The sequence below is a fragment of the Ovis aries genome, chromosome 24 (genome assembly GCF_016772045.2).
Source record: "Ovis aries strain OAR_USU_Benz2616 breed Rambouillet chromosome 24, ARS-UI_Ramb_v3.0, whole genome shotgun sequence".
NCBI classification, from domain to species: Eukaryota; Metazoa; Chordata; class Mammalia; order Artiodactyla; family Bovidae; genus Ovis; species Ovis aries.
Window position 1 is genome coordinate 41,345,761 of NC_056077.1, and position 21,389 is coordinate 41,367,149.

General features: G+C 57.2%; 4 protein-coding genes across 11 annotated transcripts in view; 3 read left to right on the plus strand and 1 right to left on the minus strand.

Moving 5' to 3' along the window:
• The window catches only part of SNX8 (sorting nexin 8), a 70,066-nt gene extending 66,782 nt beyond the window's left edge, over positions 1–3,284 (plus strand). For 5 of the 6 annotated variants that reach the window (XM_060406094.1, XM_042240611.2, XM_027961894.3 and 2 more), the window contains 4 exons: positions 767–835; positions 1,352–1,480; positions 1,678–1,827; positions 3,117–3,284. In XM_060406094.1, coding sequence (XP_060262077.1) covers positions 767–835; positions 1,352–1,480; positions 1,678–1,827; positions 3,117–3,227 — 459 coding nt within the window. In that variant the 3' untranslated portion in view covers positions 3,228–3,284. The remainder of the gene's footprint in view (positions 1–766; positions 836–1,351; positions 1,481–1,677; positions 1,828–3,116) is intronic. The other variant, XM_060406092.1, reaches the window with a different exon arrangement.
• Positions 3,285–5,248: 1,964 nt separating this feature from the next.
• On the minus strand, positions 5,249–11,206 carry NUDT1 (nudix hydrolase 1). Of its 2 annotated transcripts, none has more exons than XM_004021067.4 (4): positions 11,160–11,206; positions 9,615–9,782; positions 6,265–6,410; positions 5,249–6,004 (listed from the first exon to the last, which is right to left on the minus strand). In XM_004021067.4, exons 2-4 carry the CDS (start codon positions 9,764–9,766, stop codon positions 5,832–5,834), a joined length of 471 nt encoding a protein of 156 aa, XP_004021116.1. In that variant the 5' UTR covers positions 9,767–9,782; positions 11,160–11,206; the 3' UTR covers positions 5,249–5,831. The 2 variants fall into 2 exon arrangements, with proteins under 2 accessions (XP_004021116.1, XP_011960064.1); XM_012104674.3 differs by having other exon boundaries at positions 11,136–11,206.
• A 31-nt stretch (positions 11,207–11,237) lies between these two features.
• On the plus strand, positions 11,238–20,013 carry MRM2 (mitochondrial rRNA methyltransferase 2). Its single transcript, XM_027961897.3, has 3 exons — positions 11,238–11,284; positions 13,233–13,522; positions 18,824–20,013. The coding sequence occupies exons 1-3, from the start codon at positions 11,277–11,279 to the stop codon at positions 19,258–19,260; spliced, it is 735 nt and encodes a 244-aa protein (XP_027817698.1). The 5' UTR covers positions 11,238–11,276; the 3' UTR covers positions 19,261–20,013.
• MAD1L1 (mitotic arrest deficient 1 like 1) overlaps positions 11,484–21,389 on the plus strand; it is a 293,088-nt gene continuing 283,182 nt past the window's right edge. The window contains exons 1-2 of one of the 2 annotated variants that reach the window (XM_042240605.2): positions 11,484–12,068; positions 13,233–21,326. The gene's annotated coding sequence lies outside the window, so the exon portion shown is untranslated. The remainder of the gene's footprint in view (positions 12,069–13,232; positions 21,327–21,389) is intronic. The other variant, XM_060406090.1, reaches the window with a different exon arrangement.

Sequence of the window (21,389 nt, forward strand, 5' to 3'; positions counted from 1 at the left end):
TCCACGATTAGAAATAAGAGGGCTGGACCAGATTGTGGACAGCTTTTCATTTAAGCCTCGACCGTCTACTGAGAGCTCAGTCTGTAAAACCTATGAACCAAGCTGGGACCAGGCCCCGGCCCACAGCCCCTCTCGGACAGGTTACCTGGGCGGGGTGCTCAGAGCAGGTGGGGGCCCTGACTCCGCTGTTGCCAGGGTCTCCTCTGATCCAGAAGTGGGTGCAGTCTCTGCCCTGAGGAGGGGCGTGTGGCCTCTGGTGGGTGCGGCTTGTAGCTTGCCTCTGAGGTTCTCGGATCCCTCACACATGCCGTCATGTCCGCACAGACGCAGCATCCCGAGTGCTTCTCAGTGCCTTCCGTGGTTTCTGTGTTGGAGTAAAATTAATACAGCTTTAACTGCACCAAAGGGGACAAGTGCCCGTCAGGACTGTCACCCGTCTGGGCATGTGTCCTGGTTTTATTCTCCCCAGACCAGCTGGGAGACCTGATAACTGTGTCCCAGCCAGACAGGTGAGACTCAAGGTGGGATTTCTTCCGCAGTGACAGCTTTTTTTCAGGGCACACCTGCTGGTGGTTTAGGGTCTTGCCAAGCATCGGGACCAGAGCCGGGACCCGGTAGCGAATGCCTCGTTTAGGAGCCACCCCCGCCACACACCCGGGGAGGAGCCTCCCTTCTCCCGTGTCCCCTGCCAGTCAGGAGGGAGGGGAGCCCGTGTGGCGAGCTGTGTGCTCGGGCGGTGTTGGCCCACCTGACCCGTGTTTTCCAGGGCAAACAGGAGGAGAACGACGTGGTGGAGAAGCTGAACCTCTTCCTGGACTTGCTGCAGTCCTACAAAGTGAGTCTCGCGGCCGTTTGTTAGGGCACAGAGCCTTGAAAACATGCTATGACCTTTCAGGGGCGTGGCTCTGGGGTGGGATAGGAGCCTGAGGCCAGGGCTGTGGAGGGTGGACGGGCCTCCTGCACTCCCGCAGGAGGCTCCTGTTCCCACAAGGCCTCTGACCAGGTTATCCTGGGGCCCCATGGAGGTGCCAGGGTGTCTGCCTGCGGGAGCCTGTCCCTGAAGGTCTTGCTGCTGGAGGCACGCTGGCTTTCTGGGGACGGTCAGTTCACGGTGTGCGGTCTGGAGCCGGCCCGGCGCTCATGCATCCCCTCGGGGCCCTGGCGGTGCTGATTTGCACCGTGAGTCCCTCGCAGCTCGGCCCTGGGCGGCTCACCCGGGCCGTCCCTCCCGCGACCACCGAGCGTGAGGAGCGGGGTGCGGGTTCGCCGTCCGAGAGGCGAGGGGTTCGCTGTCCGAGAGGCGAGGCCCCAGCTGGAGGCTGGAGCCCTGACCGCCCGCCCCCGCCCCCAGGACCTGTGCGAGAGGCACGAGAAGGGCGCGCTGCACAGGTACAGCCTGGTGAAGCGGCAGATGGTGAGCGCCGCCGCGCAGAGCCGCGAGCCCGAGTCCGTGGGGCAGCTGGAGTCCCGCATCGTGGAGGTGCGTCTCTGCCGGTGCGGGGGGCGGCCGGGCCGCCCGCCGCCCTCCCCGCCGCCCTGTGGGGGCTCCGCGAGCTGCTGGGACCTGACGCCTGTGCACCAGTGCCGGCGCTGTGGCCCAGAGGCAGGGCTCGGGCTGTGGTTGGGGGGCGCTCCCAGGCGTGCCGGGCCCGGCGCCAGGGGCTCTCTGCTCTGCAGCAGGAGAGCGTGATCCAGACCATGGAGCTCCGCAACTACTACTCCCTGTACTGCCTGCACCAGGAGACGCAGCTGGTCCACGCGTACCTGCCGCTCACCTCCCACATCCTCGGCGCCTTCGTCAACTCCCAGGTCCAAGGGCACAAGGAGGTGGGTCCCCCACAGCTGCCCGTGCAGGCCGGCGGGCGCCCCCCCCTTCCAGAAGCGGCAGCCCAGCTGACCTTGACGAGTGACCTGGGCGGGGCGCCGGGACTTGACACGGCTCTTGCCCGACTCTCCGGTCTCCTGGTAGCCAGGGAGACCCGTGAGGCCGTCCTCGTGGTTGCAGGGATGGGGCGCGGGGCGGGGCACGCAGGGCGCAGAGGAAGGGGTCCCCGGCCTCAGGAGGAGCTCCAGGGAAGGTCAGAGGTGGAGTGCACAGAACCCAGGACGAGAGCAGAGAGGTGGGGTGTCGCTGTGAGGGGCGGGAGGGGCCCTGCCAGCTTCCTGCCCGAGGCCGGGGGTCCACGCCACAAGAGGACCCCGCAGCCTGAGGCAGCCTGGCCCGTGCTGTCTGAAGCAGCTTCTCGGCTTTCTCAGCACTGCGGTGCTCACAGCGGCCGGAGGCCAAAGTCCCTCCCCACCCGTCCCGGTCGTCCGCTCCCGGCTCCCGGCTCCCGGCGGTGGTGTGCGCACCCTGTGACCGGCGTGGGGCTTCCTTTGCCCATTGCCCGTAGTTCCTGGTGGCCCTGGAGTTCGCTGGGGTGCCCGGGGCACCCTCAGGCACAGTTTGGGAACTGCACATGCGGCTGAGGCAGCAGCAGGACGCTCGGGCGGGGGCAGGGCTGCATGGTGGTTAGACCTCACAGGCGGGTCCGGGCTGCTGGGGGACCGCAGGGCGATGGGCAGAAGGTGGGCAGGTCGCCTGACGCGGCCCTGCGTTTCTCCTCCGGGGGTGACTCAGCCCCTGTCTCCAAACTCGGGGACTGGACACACTGCACGTGCCCCAGGCCGCCCTGCTCGCTCTCAGCAGCCCCTGAGCCGCTGTGCCACAGTGCCCGTCTCAGAGCCCCCTCGCCACTCGGCTCCCCTTTTGCCTGCGCCCATGGCCCTGCCCCTGCAGGCTGCTGCAGGGCCTGGGAGCCACGGTGTGGCCGCCCGGTCTTGCTTTGTTTCTGCCTTCCTTTGGTGGACGTTGTTCTGGCCTCGCTGCAGAGCTGTTAGAGGGAGCGGTCCAGCGCTAAAGTTTCTTAAAGTCCCTTACAGGGTGTCCTGTAGGCGTCTGTCCATGCGCAGGGGCGGAGGAAGCAGCCCCCGTGGCCCCTGGGGGGGGAACTGCAGGGAGGGGTGGGAAGCCCGCTGCCCGCCCTCCGGCCGCTCTGGGCCCATGGGCGCGGCTGTGTCTGTGCTGCGTGTCCCCCTGGCTGCCCCCCAGCTGGCCCGCCCCTCTCCTCCTGCAGATGAGCAAGGTGTGGAATGACCTGCAGCCCAAGCTCCGCTGCCTCTTCGTGGGACCACACAGCGCCCCGGCCCCCCCAAGGCCCCCCCAGGACGGCCCATCTGCTCACTAGTGCTGGAGGGCTCGGAGGCAGCTCGGCGCGCTCACTAAAGCCTCTTTTCGAACAGTGTGTCCCTGTTTGATTCCCTTGGTTGGCGCCCGCCCCCACCCCGAGGGCTCGCGTGTCGGGCTGCAGCCCCGTGGAGGGGCCGACAACCAGGCCGGGGCTCAGAGGGGCCGAGGGTCCAGGTAGCCACGGCTCCCCTCCCTCTCGGGGAGCAAGGCCGGGGCTGCGCGGGCTGTCCTGCCCATCCTGACCGTGCTGTGACGGTCAGCCTGGTGCTAGGAGCCTGTCAGTCCCTGGAGCGGTTTCCCCCACGTTCCCTGAGGAGCAGCCTGGCGGCCCTGGCCTGCATGTGCCTGCCTCCATGCCTGCACGTGTGTGCCCGCCGGGCTGGGGCTGGGGAGACAGAGGGACCGCGGTGTCTGGAGGCTCGGGAGCTGGTGCCTCCGCCGTGGGTCTGTCCAGGTTCAGATGGCTGCCGTCCCTTCTCAGGCGGGCCGAGGCTGGCCGCACAGTGAGGTGCGGGCGTGTCTGCTGATTTCTCGTCTTCAGAGCAATGGGCTCCCCTTCCAGCCTCCCTCCCGCTCTCTCCGGCTGGGCGTCTGAGACCAGCGGGGTTGTGTCCGCCTGGGGCAGGGTGTTTCTGCTCTGGAACCCGCCTGCCCCCCACCCCTCACGGCTCTCTGCTCGGAGGGGGCTTGGAGCAGGGTGACTGCAGGGGAGGGCTCCTGAGGGTCTCCCAGGAACACGTGCCTGGTTTGGGGGCTGCTGTCCGTCTGAAGTCCGCATGCAGGGCCCGGAGGCTTGGGGACAGGGAGGCGTCCCTGACGAGCTGACACACGTCTGGTCCAGGACACGCTGTGTCCTACCTTGGCCTGGGCCCACCACACGTGGGTCCTGCCAGTGCCCCCAGAGCAACCTCGGGGGTGCGGGCAGGCGACTGCGCCCCTGGCCTGAGCCCCCCACAGTGGACATGTGTGCCTTCCCTGGCTGGACTGGCCAGTCCCCGGCGGACGAGGAGGGGCCATCCGTGCCATTTGTCCCTCTGGGCTGTCGTCTGCGTTTTGATCTCTATGGAAACAGGCGCCCCCCACCCTGAGAGGCTCTGTGCTGCCCCACAGGCCGGCCCCCAGGCACCGTGTCCACTGGAGTCACAGAGCGTGACCACAGGCGTCTGCCGTCCCTGCCCCATGGTGGAGGCCCCGCCCCAGGGCCCACGGTGGGAGCTGAGGGCCCCACGGCCCTGGGCCAGCGGCACAGGTCGGGGGGAGCGTCTCCCCACACGGGGCACCAGGGTGAGTTCTGGCAGCAGAGACTCGAGATGCTGTTCCGGGGTGACCCCTCCTGGAGGACTGGCCCCCACGTGGACACCAGGAGCACACACTTCTTTAGGGGTTGCGGGGGTGGGGTTGGGGGTGCTTCCTAGCCCGCGTCCTCCTGACCCCAGGAGAGGCGGCGTCGGGAGGCTGGGGGGTGAGGGGGCAGGCTGTGTCCCCCTGCCAGCAGCTGGGCACGGAGGCGCCTTTTCTCTGGAGCCCGCCCCTCCCCCGGGCTGCTGCTGGACGCAGGCTTTCTGGTCAGTGTTTGCTGCGGGAGAGGCTGCTCCCAGCTCGGGGTCCCCACACCCTCTGCATCCTTCCTGGTGCCCAGGCTTCCCTCACCCCCGGGGAGACCTGGCCACTCCTGCGAAAGGACGCCGGCTCTGTGGCCTCGGCGGGAGCCCCACAGCCCTCCCCGGCCGCCGTGGGCTGTGCCTTCAGGCCACGTCCCTGCAACCTGTGTCCGGCAGGCTCGGTGTAACTCGGCCACGGCCTAGTCGCTGGGCGAAGCCGCAGAAGGGGGACGGAGACGGGGCTGGGGCGCAGGCTGTGGGGGCGCAGGCCGGGTACGGCTGCCGGAACTCAGGGCGGCCCTGCACCTGAGGCCTTCTCTCTTGCTTTCTGCGAGTTGGTTTATGTATAAAGCACTTTACGAGGCTGCAGGAATCAATGACCGCCCCATCCAAGTAACTGGAATTGTTTACAAATGAGTTACATTCTGAGATTTTTATCAGTGAATTTATGGGAACAACTATCATTAAACCTATTTATAAAAGCTGTGTCAGGCCGCGAGTCTGTGTGATAGGTGGATGACCTCCCGTGCCCCCCAGGGGTCTGAAGCCAGGACGGGAGCAGCCTGTGTTGGGGGCGGGAGGGCGGCCAGCTGATGGCAGATGAGACGAGGTGTGAGCCCAGGGCACTGACCGCCGCTGTTTCCCCTTACCTGGGGGGGGGGGAGGGGAGGAGATGGCCCCTGGCACACCTCGGGACCCCGCACACATCCACGCGGCCTCCCGTGTCGGCCAGCCCCTCGCCTTTGGGCCCGTGTCTCTGCCCATCCCTGTCCGGTGATGCAGGTCACAGCCCGGCACCTCTGGCAGCTTCCCGAGGACAGGCTGGGCAGGTCACGGGGAGGCCTGAGGGGAAGTGTTGAGAAAGCTTCATTTGCTCTTCCATTCAGTCATGCTCCAGATGAGGCCCCAGTGGCGGGGGCCCCGGGGCCTCGGGCAGGGGGCTGAGGCCAGGGCTCGGCCAGGCAGGGCTCTCGGGGTCCAAGGGGCAAGCCGGCTCTGCCCTAGATGGCGTCCACCTCGCGGAGTGTGTGGTCCAGGATGGTGTCCTGCCCCTGGAACCTGAAGTAGCCGCGGAACTTCTTCCCCTGAAGCAGCAGCGGGAACCAGTAGCTGTCGTCTGGCCACATGTCCCCGAAGGGGATCTGGTCCAGCCGGAACCACTGCGGGCGCATCTCTGCAGGGGACGAAGAGGCAGAATCACCGACGCTAGCCCGGATCTCAGCCTGACTTTCTGCGAGGGGTTCACTGAGTTACTGTGTGCGAGGTGACTGGCATCCTTTGTTATTTCATCCAGGCGACTGGACTCCTTATTTTACAGGAGAGGAGGGAGGCTCAGGCCCTGGTGTATTTCCGCGCCTGCGCTTGGGAGGGGAGGGGCCAGGGGCCGCCCAAGCCGGCCCTTCACTGCCGGCCTCTCCCGGCCTGGACACTCACCGTCGCTCTCCACGGGCGTGCCCTGGACACTGTCTGTGCAGAAGACGTGCACGTCCATCAGCTCGGGGTCACCCACAAACTCAAACGTGATCTGGCCCACCTTGTGCAGTGCGTCCACGGTCAGACCGCTCTCTTCCTGCAGCTCTCTGCGGACAGACGGGCGGGCAGGAAGCGACAGTTAAGGTGCCTGTGTCCACGTGGAATCAGAGAATGGAGCTGGGTGGACGGAGGAGTGGATTGCACGTGTGTGGCCAAAGGGGTCGGGTTTGGGGCGCCCAGACGTGACCCCCGCCCCCAGCTGAGCACCCGGGCGTGCTGAGTGGCAGCCCAGCCTGGCCCCGCTTGGCCGCTCGGTGGTTCCACGGGGTGAGGGGGCCCGCACTAGAGCCGGGAGCCCCCACCGGCCCGCTCGGCTCCCCATGCAGCTGGCGGGCCCTGAGCCCAAGCCTGCCTGCCCAAAGGGTCCCGCTCTGGCCCGCCCTGCTTGGAGCTCCCCATCAGGCCGCATGTTCCTCTCGCCTCCTTCCCAGAGGAGGGGTGGTTTTACCTCTTTTCACCGAGGAGACACCCCTGCCCTCCCACTGAGACCAGCCGGCTCTCGTGGCTCCTCTGAACTTGATCACAGGGGTGGGCTTTGGGCCGTCCTCGCTGTGTTAGCCTTCTCGGGACCCCTTTCTCTCCCTGCCCCCCACCTGTGCTGGGGGGAAGGGCCAGGGGGCATCGCCACACCTGAGCTCACAAGCCGGCTGATTCACGAGAGGAGACAAGGGTGCCCCCTAAACACGAGTGCCTGTTTCACACTCCCCCAGGCCGTGTACGCGCTGTAGGCAGTTTAGCAAACACACACGGCCTGGTCCCCCAGCAAGAACCCCTGTGGCCGCTGGAGTCTTCCCTTCGGGCCTTTCTCCTTCGTGCACCCCTTGGCAAACTGCAGACACAGCACTGAGCCTGGGACTGGTGCTGCTCACGACGCTGAGCAACGTCCTGCACCTGCAGGAACTCAGCCAGCGTCTCTGCCGCTGTGCATCAGAGGATAAACACCACACCGGTGCATCGCGAAACCTTCCTGAGAGCACCCTCAGGCACGCCCTCTGCCGCCAGCCCTCCCCAAGCCTGCTTCTCGGCATCCGGGACAGAGCTTTCTGGAGGGTCTGCTGTGGGCTCGGGGGGCTCACAAGCCCTGCAGCCGTGAAGTTCAGCACCTGTGTCTCCTGTGAGCGACTCTCACTTCCCCACTGCTCTGAATTTATTTCTGTGGCTGTAAAACTGTTCTAATTACGTCTGACCTTTTAGAGCTGTAGGTTAAAAAAAGGTCTGTTTAAGCTCTGATCTCGGAGTTCTGTTAGGAGCACAGTGCATGATTAACTTCCTGTGCCCACGACTAGGAGTCAGGGAAACCGCTGTGTCCATCAAAGACGCACTGGGTTAAACGGTTGCCTTCCTGAGCCGAGACTGCCCTAACCTCCCTGTGAGGCCGGGAGAGGAACTGGGTCCACCTGCTGCCGTTCAGTGCGGCCGAGTGACATCTCGAGAGCCGGAAGCTATTCACTGCGATGATCAACCAAAATTAGACACCACCTGAAAAATGAGTGCTTTTGCTAGCGGGGCGCAAGTGGCTCCCCAATTAGACGTAATGGAAGCACTCAGTGGGGCCTCCCCACCTCCAGCAGCAGCTGGCAGAGCTCATTTTTAAAAATGTCACTGACTGATTCACTGTTTTGACTCATTTGGGTTCATCTTCCCTGAGTCCATGGCGGGCTATCAGTCATCTCCTCGGTGTCAGAGCCAAGGCTCCGTTTCAGGCCTGGATAATCAGGCAGCCGGAGATGACACTGTTCCAGCTCTGCTAACGGGTCTGATCGCATCTCTGGGATGCTCCCCAGACGGCAGGCGGGGAACAGGACGAGTGACATGTTACACCCCCGGTGGGAGCGGGGCGCTGGGGCGGGACCCTGCCGCCCGGAGCCTGCTGCGGAGCCTGGGGGCCGGCCTGCGGGAGGTCTCAACACCACACTCTGCTACTCACCAGCTGTGGGAACACTGGCCAGGCCGGCGGGCCTGTTCCACACCCAGAGCCCAAACCCGGCCGCGAGGCGCCACCGGTCCCCGAGTGCCAGCAACCCTCCCCCAGGGGGAGGATGCATCTTCCTTGGGGCTCAGGTGGCCCCCAAGTGTGTCCTGCACACAAGACACAGCCAGCCCCACAGGCCACCTGAGTCTGCAGGTGAGTGAGGAGCACACGCTAACCCTGGAGTGGTGCCCACCCCGGGACCCCAAAGGGCAGGGCGCCAGACGCCAAGGCTGCCGAGACCTCGCTCGTCAGAGCAGGGCAGCCAGGGAACGGGGCCTGAGGAGCAGCTACACGCGTGTGCAAGGAAAGAAGCCAGAGCCGCCCTAGGGGCCGGGGGCTGACAGCAGAGTTGGGCGCACGGCGGTGCGGCCTCGTGGGGCTGGTCTCAGCCTGTGCTCGGGCATGGGAACGTGCCACCCGTCCTGCCTCCCACCTGCAGGGGCTCCGCAGTCCTTTGTCAGAGGTGTCCTGACGCAGGGGGCAGGGATGGGGAGGGGGAGTTGGGCCAGACAGTGTGGACACAGTGCCACAGGGTTATCTCCACGAGCCTGAGGGGCAAGAAGGCAAAGAGGCTAAAGTCTGGAGGGCCGTGTGATCTCCGGCACTGCTGTGTCTCTGGGCTTCAGGTCTTTCCCACGTGAATGTAGCTGGTGTCGAGGGAGACTCAGTGAAAGGCCCCAGATACGCTTGTCATCAGCTCCCCTGAACCAATGAAGAAGTTGAGTGACTGGCAAACCCCTTGGCTAGAAAGAGGAAGCCATGACTTTTCCACCCAAACCACCACCGCACGGCAGCAAGCCAAGGTGTACCCAGCCTGGACCATGTGCCAGGCCCTGTTCAGTCCTTACGTTTATTTTCTCACTAAATCCTCACAACAATCCTAAGAGGTAGTTGTGGTGGTGGTTTAGTTGCCAAGTTGTGTATGACTCTTGTGACCCCGTGAGCTTTAGCCCGCCAGGCTCTTCTGTCCGTGGGATTCTCCAGGCAAGAATACTGGAGTGGGTTGCCATTTCCTTCTCCAGGGGATCTTCCCGACCCAGGGATGGAACTCAGGTCTCCTGCATCGTAGGTAGCTTCTCTGCTGACTGAGCGCCAGGGAAGCTAAAAGGTAGCATATACTGTTGTTATCCCCACCATGCAGATGCAGAAATTGAGGCTCCAGGATTCAGCCTGTGCTCCAGGGCACGTGGCTCTGAGTGGTCAGAGGTCTGGCTCTACAGCTTGAATCCTTGCCCCCCGTGCAAGCTGGCTCTGCAGTCAGGCCTGCCCCTCCCCTCACCTCTTGGCCCCGTCCTCGACAGTCTCTCCTTCTTGAACTTTGCCCCCGAAGCCATTCCACCGGCCGGCCCCGAAGCCGCGTTTCTTCATGCCCAGGAGGACTCGCTGGGGCTGCAGCACCAGGACCAACGTGTAGAGCCTTGAGGCGCACATGGTGCCCTTGGGTTCTCTGAGGAAGGCAAGGGGCTGGGTCAGCTTGATTTGGGTGTGGACGGGGTATGGGTGGAAGCTTGAGCATTTTGGGGGCCAGGGGCCGGGTGGACTGGAAACGCGCGCTGGAGAGCAGGGAGAGGCCCTGCCCGACGTGGCAGGTTTTCTGGGTTAGATGGAGACCTGGCCCACGGCCCAGCGGTGGCAGCCCTGGACCCTTTGCTTGCTGGGCCGATGCAGGTCAGGCAATGGCCAGGTTGTCCCTGCCTCTCTCCTTAGCGCAGGGCTGTTCTTGCTCCTGTGTCCACCTCTGAGCCCACCTGGCATGAAATGAACCACGCTTTTACCCAACGGTTCTTGCGTCTGGCTTTTGCTCTTGGCCTTTTCATTATGGGGCCTTCTAGCTACTGGGTTCCAGACCCCCAGATTCCCAGGAAATGTACGGCTCTGACACTGGAGAGCCCCCAGCGAGGCCTGGCCAGCTCTCCTGCTGGGACAGGTGTTCACATTCTGCTCACAAACATTGCTGCTCCGGGACCTGGTGCTCGGCCTGTAACACCACTCCTGCCCGAATGCATGTGTGTGAAGGCCCTGCAGGGGACGTCTGGTCACTGCTGGAGACATGATGGAGGCCCAGGACCTTGCTCCCTGTCCATCCATCCTCATCCCGGTCTGGGGCCCACACTGAATGAGATGCAGGATTCGGGACCAAGGATGCTCCAGGGAAGTCACGGTGTCCGAGAATAGGGACCGAGGCCTGGGTCCCTGTGCTGGCCAGCAGCTCCTGCATAAGTGGGTCTCTGGGTCCAACCTCTGTTTAACATGCGGACTTTGTGATGTTGCTGACCTGTAAAGGCGCAAAGCCCTGACTTCCTAAATTAATTAGGAATCTCTGCCGTCAGTTATTAGGCACCGATCATATACTTTCCAAAACGTATCCCAGTTAACAGACCCAACGACCCTGTGAGCTGAGACTTGGCTTCTCCGCTTTCGGCCAAGCAGACAGACGCTCAGAAAAGCGAAGTCTGACAGAAAGTCAAACTCCAGAGCCAGTACCGAACCCTGGGTCCGCCTGCTGTTGAAGTACAGTTGGCCACAGCTCTTGGCACTACGGTCAGGCGGGTCCGCAGAGAGCCCACTTGACGTCAGGGGCCGGGCGGCCCCCTTTCTCAGCAGAGTGCCCTCTGAACGGGATCACCGGTCCACTGCGGCCCGTGACCAGGGTTTAAAGAGACTACACCCGTCGGGCGCCAGGCTCGGGCTCCCGTATCTGGCCGTCCGTGAACGGCCGCCAGCTGCCTTTCGGCGGGACCCAGGCCCATCTCCGGCGGCCGCATCCCCTGCTCCCCAGTGACCTCGCCCCCGGACTCACCCGTGACCTCGCCCCTGGACTCACCCAGGCCCCAGCCCTGCGCGCGCCTTTCGAACCCACGCGCCGCTTCCGGGGGCGTGGCCTCGGGCCGGAAGTGAGGCCAGCGCTTCCGGTGGCGGCTGGCGGAGCGGTTCCGTGTCCATGGCGGGGTGAGCGGGGAGGCGGCTGAGGTGGGAGGGCGGTGCGCGCGGCGGCTGGCGCTCAGTGGGGATTGCTGGAGCACCTGCTGCATGTGTGCGGGAGGCGGAGTGGCCAGACGGCGGCCCCGGTTTTCGGGTCCGAAAGGGGCTGGTCCTGGCCCGGAAAGGGGGCGGGCGGCCCCCGCGACGTGACGAGCGGAGGCCTGCCGAGAGCGGACCGGCCAAGGCTCCGAGGAGCGGCGGCGGGCGGAGGGCTGCCGAGGCCGGTGGGGAGAGGGGGCGCGCTGCTGCTGGAGGTGCGTGTCGCCCGCGGAGCACCGCAGGCCTGAAGCCTGTGTCTCGCAAGCCAGAGCCCCGTGTGGCCGGCCGCTGGTCGTGGGGGCCCCGGCGGTCAGCTGCCCGCATCGGCTGGACCCGGGCCCGCTGCCCGCTGCAGTCCTCGGCGCCCGGGACCGCTGCGCCCTCTTTCTAGAGACGCCTTTCGCCTTTTGAAGGCAGCAGTTCAAGAGTATTGTCTCCAGATCTTTGTCAACATGTTTTTGCCTGGGAGCCATGGGACTAATAATAGTTTTTTGTTTTCTTTTTGTCAGAAGAAAAGAATGTAGATACTTTGTAGGGTTGTTCTGAGAGTTAAAGAGATAACCCATAGATAACCCATGGCAGTCTATAAAAGCCCCACTTTCCAAAGAGGCTTGAAAACGGCCCTTCTAATTTAATACACGGGGTAAGTTCAATTTTATCAAGAAATGTGACAGGTTGGTCAGAGCCTGTGCTGCCTGCCAAAGCGGTGGAGGTAAGTAAGGCAAAGGACCTGTCCTCGCGTGTGTGTGTGTGTTTAAATTTCTTAGAGCCCAATGAAAATTTGTATCCTGTGAGAAGGAATGTTCCTTTCATGAAGGTTATCAATATTTTCAACCAGTATTGGGAAAACTTTGGTTGACACAAAGCAACTAGCATTACTCTCTGAGATTGTCTTCTGAAGAAAACTTCAGGAGAGAAAAGCATCTCTGACCACAGAGGAGAGGCCTGCTGGATTAGTTTGCTCAGGCTCCTGTAACCAAGCACCCCAGGATGGGCGGCTGAGAGAGCAGACATTTACTGGCTCAGTGTCTGCAGTCTGGAAAATGGAAATCAAGTTGTCAGCAGGATTAGTCTCTGAAGCCTCTCCTTGACTTACAGACGGCCGTCTTCTCCCTGTGTCTTCCCGTGGTCTTTGTCCTGTGTGTGTCTGCGTCTTGATTGCTTCTTATAAGGACACCAGTATTGGATAGAGCCCACCCATTTACCCTTTAAGGTAGTGGTTAAAGAACCTGCCTGCCAGTGCAGGAGACATAAGAAATGAGAGTCCAATCCCTGGGTCGGGAAGATCCCCTGGAGAAGGAAATGGCAACACACTCCAGGACTCCTGCCTGGAGATTCCCATGGACAGAAGAGCCTGACAGGCTACAGTCCACAGGGCTGCAGAGAGTTAGACACGACTAAGGTGTCTTAGCACACACACACAGGACTTTACCTTAATTACCTCATTAAAGACCAGTCACATCTTGAGGTACTGGGGGTTAGGAGTTTACCATGTAGACTTTGGGCTTCCTATGTGGTGCTGGTGGTACAGAGTCCACCTGCCAATGCTGGAGATATGAGACAGGGTTGGATCTCTGGGTTGGGAAGAGCCCCTGGAGAAGGAAATGGCAACCCACTCCAGTGTTCCTGCCTGGAGAATTCCGTGGACAGAGGAGCCTGGCGGGCTGTGGTCCACGGGGTCTCGGAGTCGGATGACTGAGCACACCTGCAGACTCGGGGGATGTGGTTCAGCCCGTAACACCTTTGCGGCGGTAGCCTTGTCAAGTCGCCTCTCCTGCTTGGGCCGTAGTGACCCAGCTCTAAAAATGTGCGGGTTGAGCCTGGGGCCCCACTGGCCTATGTGATGCCAACCTGCTTGCTCCCTTTTCCTCACCAGGTCCTTGAAACTGGTGTGGGCTTCCCTTCAGCGTCAAAGGTTCCCCGCCGCTGGGAGTCGCTACAAGAGCCGGACTGGCGCTGAGCACCTGTGGCTGACGCGGCATTTGAGGGACCCGTTTGTGAAGGCTGCGAAGGTGGAAAGTTACCGATGTCGAAGTGCCTTCAAGCTCCTGGAAATGAATGAGAGGCACCAGATCCTACGGCCCGGCCTCCGGGTGTTAGACTGTGGGGCTGCTCCTGGCGCGTGGAGCCAGGTGGCCGTGCAGAGAGTCAACGCTGCGGGCACAGGTGGGGCCTCCGCATTGTCTCGGGGCCTTCCGACCACTGTGGTTGAGACGCAGGCCGGCCGCCCTCTTCAGGGCACACGGGGCAGCCAGGCTGCTTTGAGAAAGCAGGTGCTTCTGCGTGCTGGTTTAGTAGGAATGACACAAACCAAACACTGGCATGTTCAGAATGAAAGAGGGAGGTAGGAAGGGGGAAGGAAGGTGAAGGTCACCTGCGACCACAGCGCAGAAGCGCGTAGGCAGACGTGGTGGGCGTCCTTGGCCTCTGCTGCTGATGCCTGGCCTCAGCAATGAGCTCAGACGGCCGTCTGTAAGTCAGGTTTCTTTCCTCAGCAGAGAAAGCGCTCTGCGATTTCCTCCCTTGACATCCTCCCTTGGCAGGACAACGGAATCAGCCTGGGGTTTCCTGGAGTTGCTCCTGGGGCTGCCCAGGCAGCCCTCGTGGCTCTGGACGCTCCACTTTGGCCCAACTTGAGAGACTTAGTGCTTATCTCTTATAATATTTGGGGGTTTTAACTAAGATCATATATATAAAAAAGTTGCCTCTGACTGATAGATCAACTGACTACCCATACAAAGTAGAAAATGACACTATCCATTTAAACAGCTGCATACTATCCCAGATAATGGTTATACTGTTGGTATTTAGCCAGTTTCCTCATCATGGGCATGAAGATTGCCTTTGAGTCTTTTGTAGGTGAGCGGTGCTAAGGTAACAATCCTTACCACTTGCATTTCCTACTGTAACTTCTGAGGAGACCACCTGTATTGGCAGGTCACAGAAATCTCTCCCATACACCTTAGAATGGGTGTGTGTGCCCATCTTCCTGATGAGAAAATTGAGATCTACAGGAGTTTTAGTGACCTGCTGAACCAGGCATGCCACCCCCTGGGTTTTGTCATCAGTCTCTTTAATCTGGGTAGGATGCCTCAAGGGGGTTTCAGTTCAGTTCAGTCCGATCGCTCAGTTGTGTCCGACTCTTTGCGACCCCACGAATCGCAGCACGCCAGGCCTCCCTGTCCATTACCATCTCCTGGAGTTCACTCAGACTCACGTCCATCGAGTCTGTGATGCCATCCAGCCATCTCATCCTCGGTCGTCCCCTTCTCCTCCTGCCCCCAATCCCTCCCAGCATCAGGGTCTTTTCCAATGAGTCAGCTCTTTGCATCAGGTGGCCAAAGTACTGGAGTTTCAGCTTTAGCATCATTCCTTCCAAAGAAATCCCAGGGCTGATCTCCTTCAGAATGGACTGGTTGGATCTCCTTGCAGTCCAAGGGACTCTCAAGAGTCTTCTCCAACTCCACAGTTCAAAAGCATCAATTCTTCGGTGCTCAGTCTTCTTCACAGTCCAACTCTCACATCCATACATGACCACAGGAAAACCAAAGCCTTGACTAGACGGACCTTAGTCGGCAAAGTAATGTCTCTGCTTTTGAATATGCTATCTAGGTTGGTCATAACTTTTCTTCTAAGGAGTAAGCGTCTTTTAATTTCATGGCTGCAATCACAATCTGTAGTGATTTTGGAGTCCCCCCAAATAAAGTCTGACACTGTTTCCACTGTTTCTCCATCCGTTTCCCATGAAGTGATGGGACCAGATGCCATGATCTTTGTTTTCTGAATGTTGAGCTTTAAGCCAACTTTTTTGCTCTCTTCTTTCACTTTCATCAAGAGGCTTTTTAGTTCCTCTTCACTTTCTGCCATAAGGGTGGGGTCATCTGCATATCTGAGGTTATTGATATTTCTCCCGGCAATCTTGATTCCAGCTTGTGCTTCTTCCAGTCCAGCGTTTCTCATGATGTCCTCTGCATATAAGTTAAATAAGCAGGGTGACAATATACAGCCTTGACGTACTCCTTTTCCTATTTGGAACCAGTCTGTTGTTCCATGTCCAGTTCTAACTTGTTTCCTGACCTGCATACAGATTTCTCAAGAGGCAGGTTAGGTGCTCTGGTATTCCCATCTCTTTCAGAATTTTCCACAGTTGATTGTGATCCACACAGTCAAAGGCTTTGGCATAGTCAATAAAGCAGAAATAGATGTTTTTCTGGAACTCTCTTGCTTTTTCCATGATCCAGCGGATGTTGGCAATTTGATCTCTGGTTCCTCTGCCTTTTGTAAAACCAGCTTGAATATCAGGAAGTTCACGGTTCACATATTGCTGAAGCCTGGCTTGGAGAATTTTGAGCATTACTTTACTAGCATGTGAGATGAGTGCAATTGTGCGGTAGTTTGAGCATTCTTTGGCATTGCCTTTCTTTGGGATTGGAATGAAAACTGACCTTTTCCAGTCCTGTGGCCACTGCTGAGTTTTCCAAATTTGCTGGCATATTGAATACAGCACTTTCACAGCATCATCTTTCAGGATTTGAAACAGCTCAACTGGAATTCCATCACCTCCACTGGCTTTGTTTGTAGTGATGCTTTCTAAGGCCCACTTGAGTTCACATTCCAGGATGTCTGGCTCTAGATTAGTGATCACATCATCATGATTATCTGGGTCGTGAAGATCTTTTTTGTACAGTCCTTCCGTGTATTCTTGCCACCTCTTCTTCATATCTTCTGCTTCTGTTAGGTCCATACCATTTCTGTCCTTTATCGAGCCCATCTTTGCATGAAATGTTCCCTTGGTATCTCTAATTTTCTTGAAGAGATCTCTAGTCTTTCCCATTCTGTTGTTTTCCTCTATTTCTTTGCATTGATCGCTGAAGAAGGCTTTCTTATCTTTCCTTGCTATTCTTTGGAACTCTGCATTCAGATGCTTATATCTTTCCTTTTCTCCTTGGTTTTTCACCTCTCTTCTTTTCACAGCTATTTGTAAGGCCTCCCCAGACAGCCATTTTGCTTTTTTGCATTTCTTTTCCATGGGGATGGTCTTGATCCCTGTCTCCTGTACAGTGTCACAAACCTCTGTCCATAGTTCATCAGGCACTCTATCTATCAGATCTAGGCCCTTAAATCTATTTCTCACTTCCACTATATAATCATAAGGGATTTGATTGAGGTCATACCTGAATGGTCTAGTGGTTTTCCCTATTTTCTTCAATTTGCGTCTGAATTTGGTAATAAGGAGTTCATGATCTGAGCCACAGTCAGCTCCTGGTCTTGTTTTTGTTGACTGTATAGAGCTTCTCCATCTTTGGCTGCAAAGAATATAATCAGTCTGATTTCAGTGTTGACCATCTGGTGATGTCCACATGTAGAGTCTGTGTTGTTGGAAGAGGGTGTTTGCTATGACCAGTGCGTTTTCTCGACAAAACTTTATTAGCCTTTGTCCTGCTTCATTCCGTGTTCCAAAGCCAAATTTGCCTGTTACTCCAGGTGTTTCTTGACTTCCTACTTTTGCATTCCAGTCCCATATAATGAAAAGGACATTTTTTGGGGGTGTTAGTTCTAAAAGGTCTTGTAGGTCTTCATAGAACCGTTCAACTTCAGCTTCTTCAGTGTTGCTGGTTGGGGCATAGACTTGGACAACTGTGATATTGAATGGTTTGCCTTGGAGATGAACAGAGATCATTCTGTTGTTTTTGAGATTGCATCCAAGTACTGCATTTCGGACTCTTCTGTTGACCATGAAGGCTACGCCATTTCTTCTGAGGGATTCCTGCCCTCAGTAGTAGATATAATGGTCTTCTGAGTTAAATTCACCCATTCCAGTCCATTTTAGTTCGCTGATTCCTAGAATGTCGACGTTCACCCTTGCCATCTCGTTTGACCACTTCCAATTTGCCTTGATTCATGGACCTGACATTCCAGGTTCCTATGCAATATTGCTCTTTACAGCATCGGATCTTGCTTCTATCACCAGTCACATCCACAACTGGGTATTGTTTTTGCTTTGGCTCCATCCCTTCATTCTTTCTTTTCATTATTTCTCCACTGATCTCCAGTAGCATTTTGGGCACCTAATGACCTGGGGAGTTCCTCTTTGGTATCCTATCATTTTGCCTTTTCATACAAGGGGGTTTAGAACAGTTTAAAAACATTTCTTACAAGCTCAGTAAATGTTTATTGTTCAAGTGAAGGAATCTGTCAAAAACTTCAGTTCCCTTTCCCACCACTGAGTCTATCCACAGACTTCCTAACGACTGATGTTAGAGGTTCCTGTCCCCCTAATTGCTCTTCAGGAAAAGCAGGAAAACAGCTAAGTTTAACCTGTAGGAAGAGGTGGGAGAAGCAGAGACTGTGTAAGTAAAATGGCCCTTTTACTCCCAAAAGAAGTTGCAAAAATGCAACCAAAGCCATTTGCTTTTAGAGGGCCCTTCCTGGGGCTACAGTACATGGGACGTTAAAGGACCAAGCACAGGTGTGTAAAGTGGGAGGAGAGCTGTCCCACTCTCTAGGGCTGAAAGCAGAGTTTTCGCCTTTGAAAAATGAGGCGCCCTGCAGAATAGCTGGACTTCTCATCTTTAGATAAAGATCAAATACCTGCCCCTCACCCGCAGGGCAGCCTCTTTACTAAGCTGAGCGAGCTCTGAGTCTGTGCCGGTTCCTTTGTGGATCCACCCTGGTGTGTAAGTGGCGCTGGGAGGGGCTTCGGGAGGTGGAGGCCAGGGCAGCGGCCTCGTGGGCAGGAGATCCCCTTTCAGATGAAGTGAAACTGACATCTTTGTATTTCACAGCTGGTGCCACTCAGACTTGGGCCGGGTATCACTTTTTTACCTATGTAGCATCTGTCCACTTTCCCTGTTTCTTGGCTTGTTCCTAATAGTTTCTACGTTGAAGGAAACTGGAGTAAACTGCAGAATGGATTTGTTGGTTTAATCTGGAGGCACTTTGTATAATAATGTGTCCTTCTCTGTTTCAGTGTATCAAAAAGACTCCTCAGAGTTAAGAACCCTTTTAACGGAGAGCATGGCTTGGAGAGTGAAATGGAGTGAGAGGTGGAGCATCAAGGCCAGGGTGTGGCCCCAGGTCTGCCTGTCCCCTGGGACAGTCAGGTGGCCTCTCCCAGCCTCAGTTTCCTCAGATGTAGAGGGAAGACCACCACTCCCCGCCTGCCACATGTTTTTCTAGGAGGAAAACCCTGTGTCCCCATTTTTGCACATTAGTTATTTTTCTCGGTCCTGACTTTTACATATATATATATAGATACAGATATATTTTTTTCGTTTAGTCTGTGCCACGCAGGATCTTATCCCCCACCTAGGGATCGAATCTGTGCCCCCTACATTTGAAGCACTCACTCATCGGCCCGCTAGAGAAAGTCCCCTTTATCTCTGTTTTGTTATTTTGTTCCATTTACTTTTTGTGGGATGCTTTTGCGGTGTCAGTGAGTAAGTACCTCCACCATTTCTTCCTTAGACCCCAGTGCTCCTGTTGGCTTTGTGCTTGGGGTAGATCTTCTCCACATATTCCCTCTGGAAGGAGCAACGTTTCTGTGCCCTGCTGATGTGACTGACCCTAGAACCTTCCGGAAAATCCAAGAGCTGCTTCCTGGTGGGAGAGCAGATGTGATCCTGAGTGACATGGCACCCAACGCCACGGGGATCCGCAGCCTCGACCACGACAGGCTCATTAGCTTGTGCTTGTCCCTTCTGGACATGGTTCCAGAGGTCCTGCACCCCAGGGGGACTTTCCTCTGTAAAACCTGGGCTGGAAGTCAGAGTCATCGGTTGCGGAAGAGACTGACTGAGGAATTTCAGAACATAAGGACTGTAAAGCCCGAGGCCAGCAGGAAAGAGTCGTCAGAGGTGTACCTCCTGGCCACACAGTACCGGGGGAAGCCTGCCTGTCTGTGAAGGCCTGAGCGCCTGTTCTGGCTCTTCACTGCAGATGCAGCTTGAGCTCTGTCCTGAAGCGTGGCTGGGGAGATCCGAGCTGGATCTAGGATGCAGCATGCAGAGCACATGGGGGACCTGTTTTTAAGACAAAACTCTAGTCACTGTTCACGATATATGACTATATGTGATTAAAAAACACGATCGCTGTAATACGATTTGTGAAGAAGAGTTAACCGTGAGAAAAAGACAAAAGGATGAAGACTGGGATGCATAAAAACACTGAGGCCGAGAAACAGACACATTTACGGAATTTTCTCACCACGGTTAGTACGTTACAGAGGAACTGGCTTCCACCATCGCCGCAAAACCATCCCCAGGTTTCCAGGTGTTCTTTTGGATATACAGTGTAATGTGGAAAAATCTGAAGCTGCAGTCTGGGGATTTGTTTCCATCTCTGCGGTGAATGATCCGGAAATACTTCAAGCAGTGAGAGCTCCTTAGGGAAGACACTTGCTATGAATTATGGATGGGGGGCAGGTAGTGTGAAACTGGGAATGTTTCTATAACACGCCAGGCTCCAGAGACTTAAAGGTAATAACCACAGTAAGACACATGGTGTCTACTTCCTTTTACTCTCTTCCAGGATTTCCATACTTAAAAAAAAATTGATTTCTTTGAAACCATTTTCTGGAGGAGTGGTCATCCCTTGAGTATATTGACTGTTATCATGATTAAATCTTGCCTATTGAAAACAAATGTGCAACCTAAAAAGCTGGGAGTTGTTTTTATTTGGCAGATAAAACTGGGGACTTAAACCTGGGACACAGTATCTCAGGTAACTCTGAGGGACTGCCCCAAAGAGGTAGAGGAGGAGCTGGAGTATATAGGAATTTTTGGAACAAAGACCAGGTACTTGAAACATCAAAAGATTTCTGGTTAATAAACAAAAAACTAGATGTCTCCAAGAATTCAGTGCTTTCCTGTGTGTGGAAGGATGCAGGAGTCTTAGGCTCATTAAAAGTGTTCCTTTGACGCGACCTCAGCTACCTGGGCCCGGTGTCCTGTGCTTTCTCACCCTGAGTCTCCAGGGCGCACTGTTGGGGTTGGAGGTGGGGTGGTGTGGGGTGGCAGCGGCTGCAGAGAGTGATGATTTGGTGGCCGGCATTACATTTTGGGGCTTCCCTGGTGGCTCAGACCATAAAGAATCTGCCTGCAATGCAGGAGACCCACGTTCAATCCCTGAGTTGGGAAGATTCCCTGGAGAAGGGGACGGCTACTCACTCCAATATTCTTGCCTGGAGAATCCCATGGACAGAGGAAGGTGGCTGACTGCAGCCTGTGGGGTCACAGTGAGACATGACTGAGCAACTGATCTGTTTTCACCCTGAGCTCGTAATTATGAGTGGCTGGTGGCTGCAACATTATTTACTGATACGGCAGGCAGCATTTTTAGTTCACACATCCCAAGGATAGCTGGGGTAAGAAATGGGGTCTTAGGGTAGTCCAGATCCCCGAAGTAGTCTGCAGGCCGGTCTTTTCAAATTTTTTTCATCTTTTCACTGCCCCGTGTCCTACCTCCGGCACCACATTCTTTGCTTCCGCATCCTTTTTCCTTCTGGCGACACAAATTCACGGTTTTAGTCTCTGGAAATTCGGTGCAGATCCTCCGGCGCTTCGCCAGGTTTGTGGAGGAGGAAGAAGGGACTTGAGAGACCCGTTAGTAGATGCAGGCTGCAGAGATTCCAGGAAGGACCTGCTGGCTGTGAGCTGACCGCGCTCCGCCCTTGCTCCCTAGAGAATGGGACCCAGACGACGGCTCCGCACCCCAACAGCTCTCAGGGCGCTAGGAGGATAGCTTAGTAGCAGCATAGTATTTCCTGTTTTTCTTTTCTTTTTTTTCCCAGAGAAAAGTAAAAACGCATTCATTCATTCAAGCAAACACCGTAGGGGCAAAAGCTGCAGACTAGTCAGGACTGCAGGAAAGTTTGGCCCCAGGAGGCCACCGTTGGGCGGTGCTCTTCCACACAAGACTGCGAGACGGCCGTCCAGTGGAAGCCTGGCCTGCGGCGCACAGGGGCACCGAGGTAGTCCCGCGGGCCGGCCTTTGGTTCCGAGCGTTCTCCGAGCCGCGGCATCCCGGGCGCGGG

Coding starts and splice junctions, on each gene's coding strand:
- NUDT1 (XM_004021067.4), bottom strand. CDS start 9,766: ATGTGCGCCTCAAGGCTCTACACGTTGGTCCTGGTGCTGCAGCCCCAG. Junction 6,411..9,614: donor GTCGAGGACGGGGCCAAGAG/GTGAGGGGAGGG, acceptor GTCTGTCCGCAG/AGAGCTGCAGGAAGAGAGCG. Junction 6,005..6,264: donor CACGCCCGTGGAGAGCGACG/GTGAGTGTCCAG, acceptor CGTCCCCTGCAG/AGATGCGCCCGCAGTGGTTC.
- MRM2 (XM_027961897.3), top strand. Junction 13,523..18,823: donor AGTCAACGCTGCGGGCACAG/GTGGGGCCTCCG, acceptor TTTCTTCCTTAG/ACCCCAGTGCTCCTGTTGGC.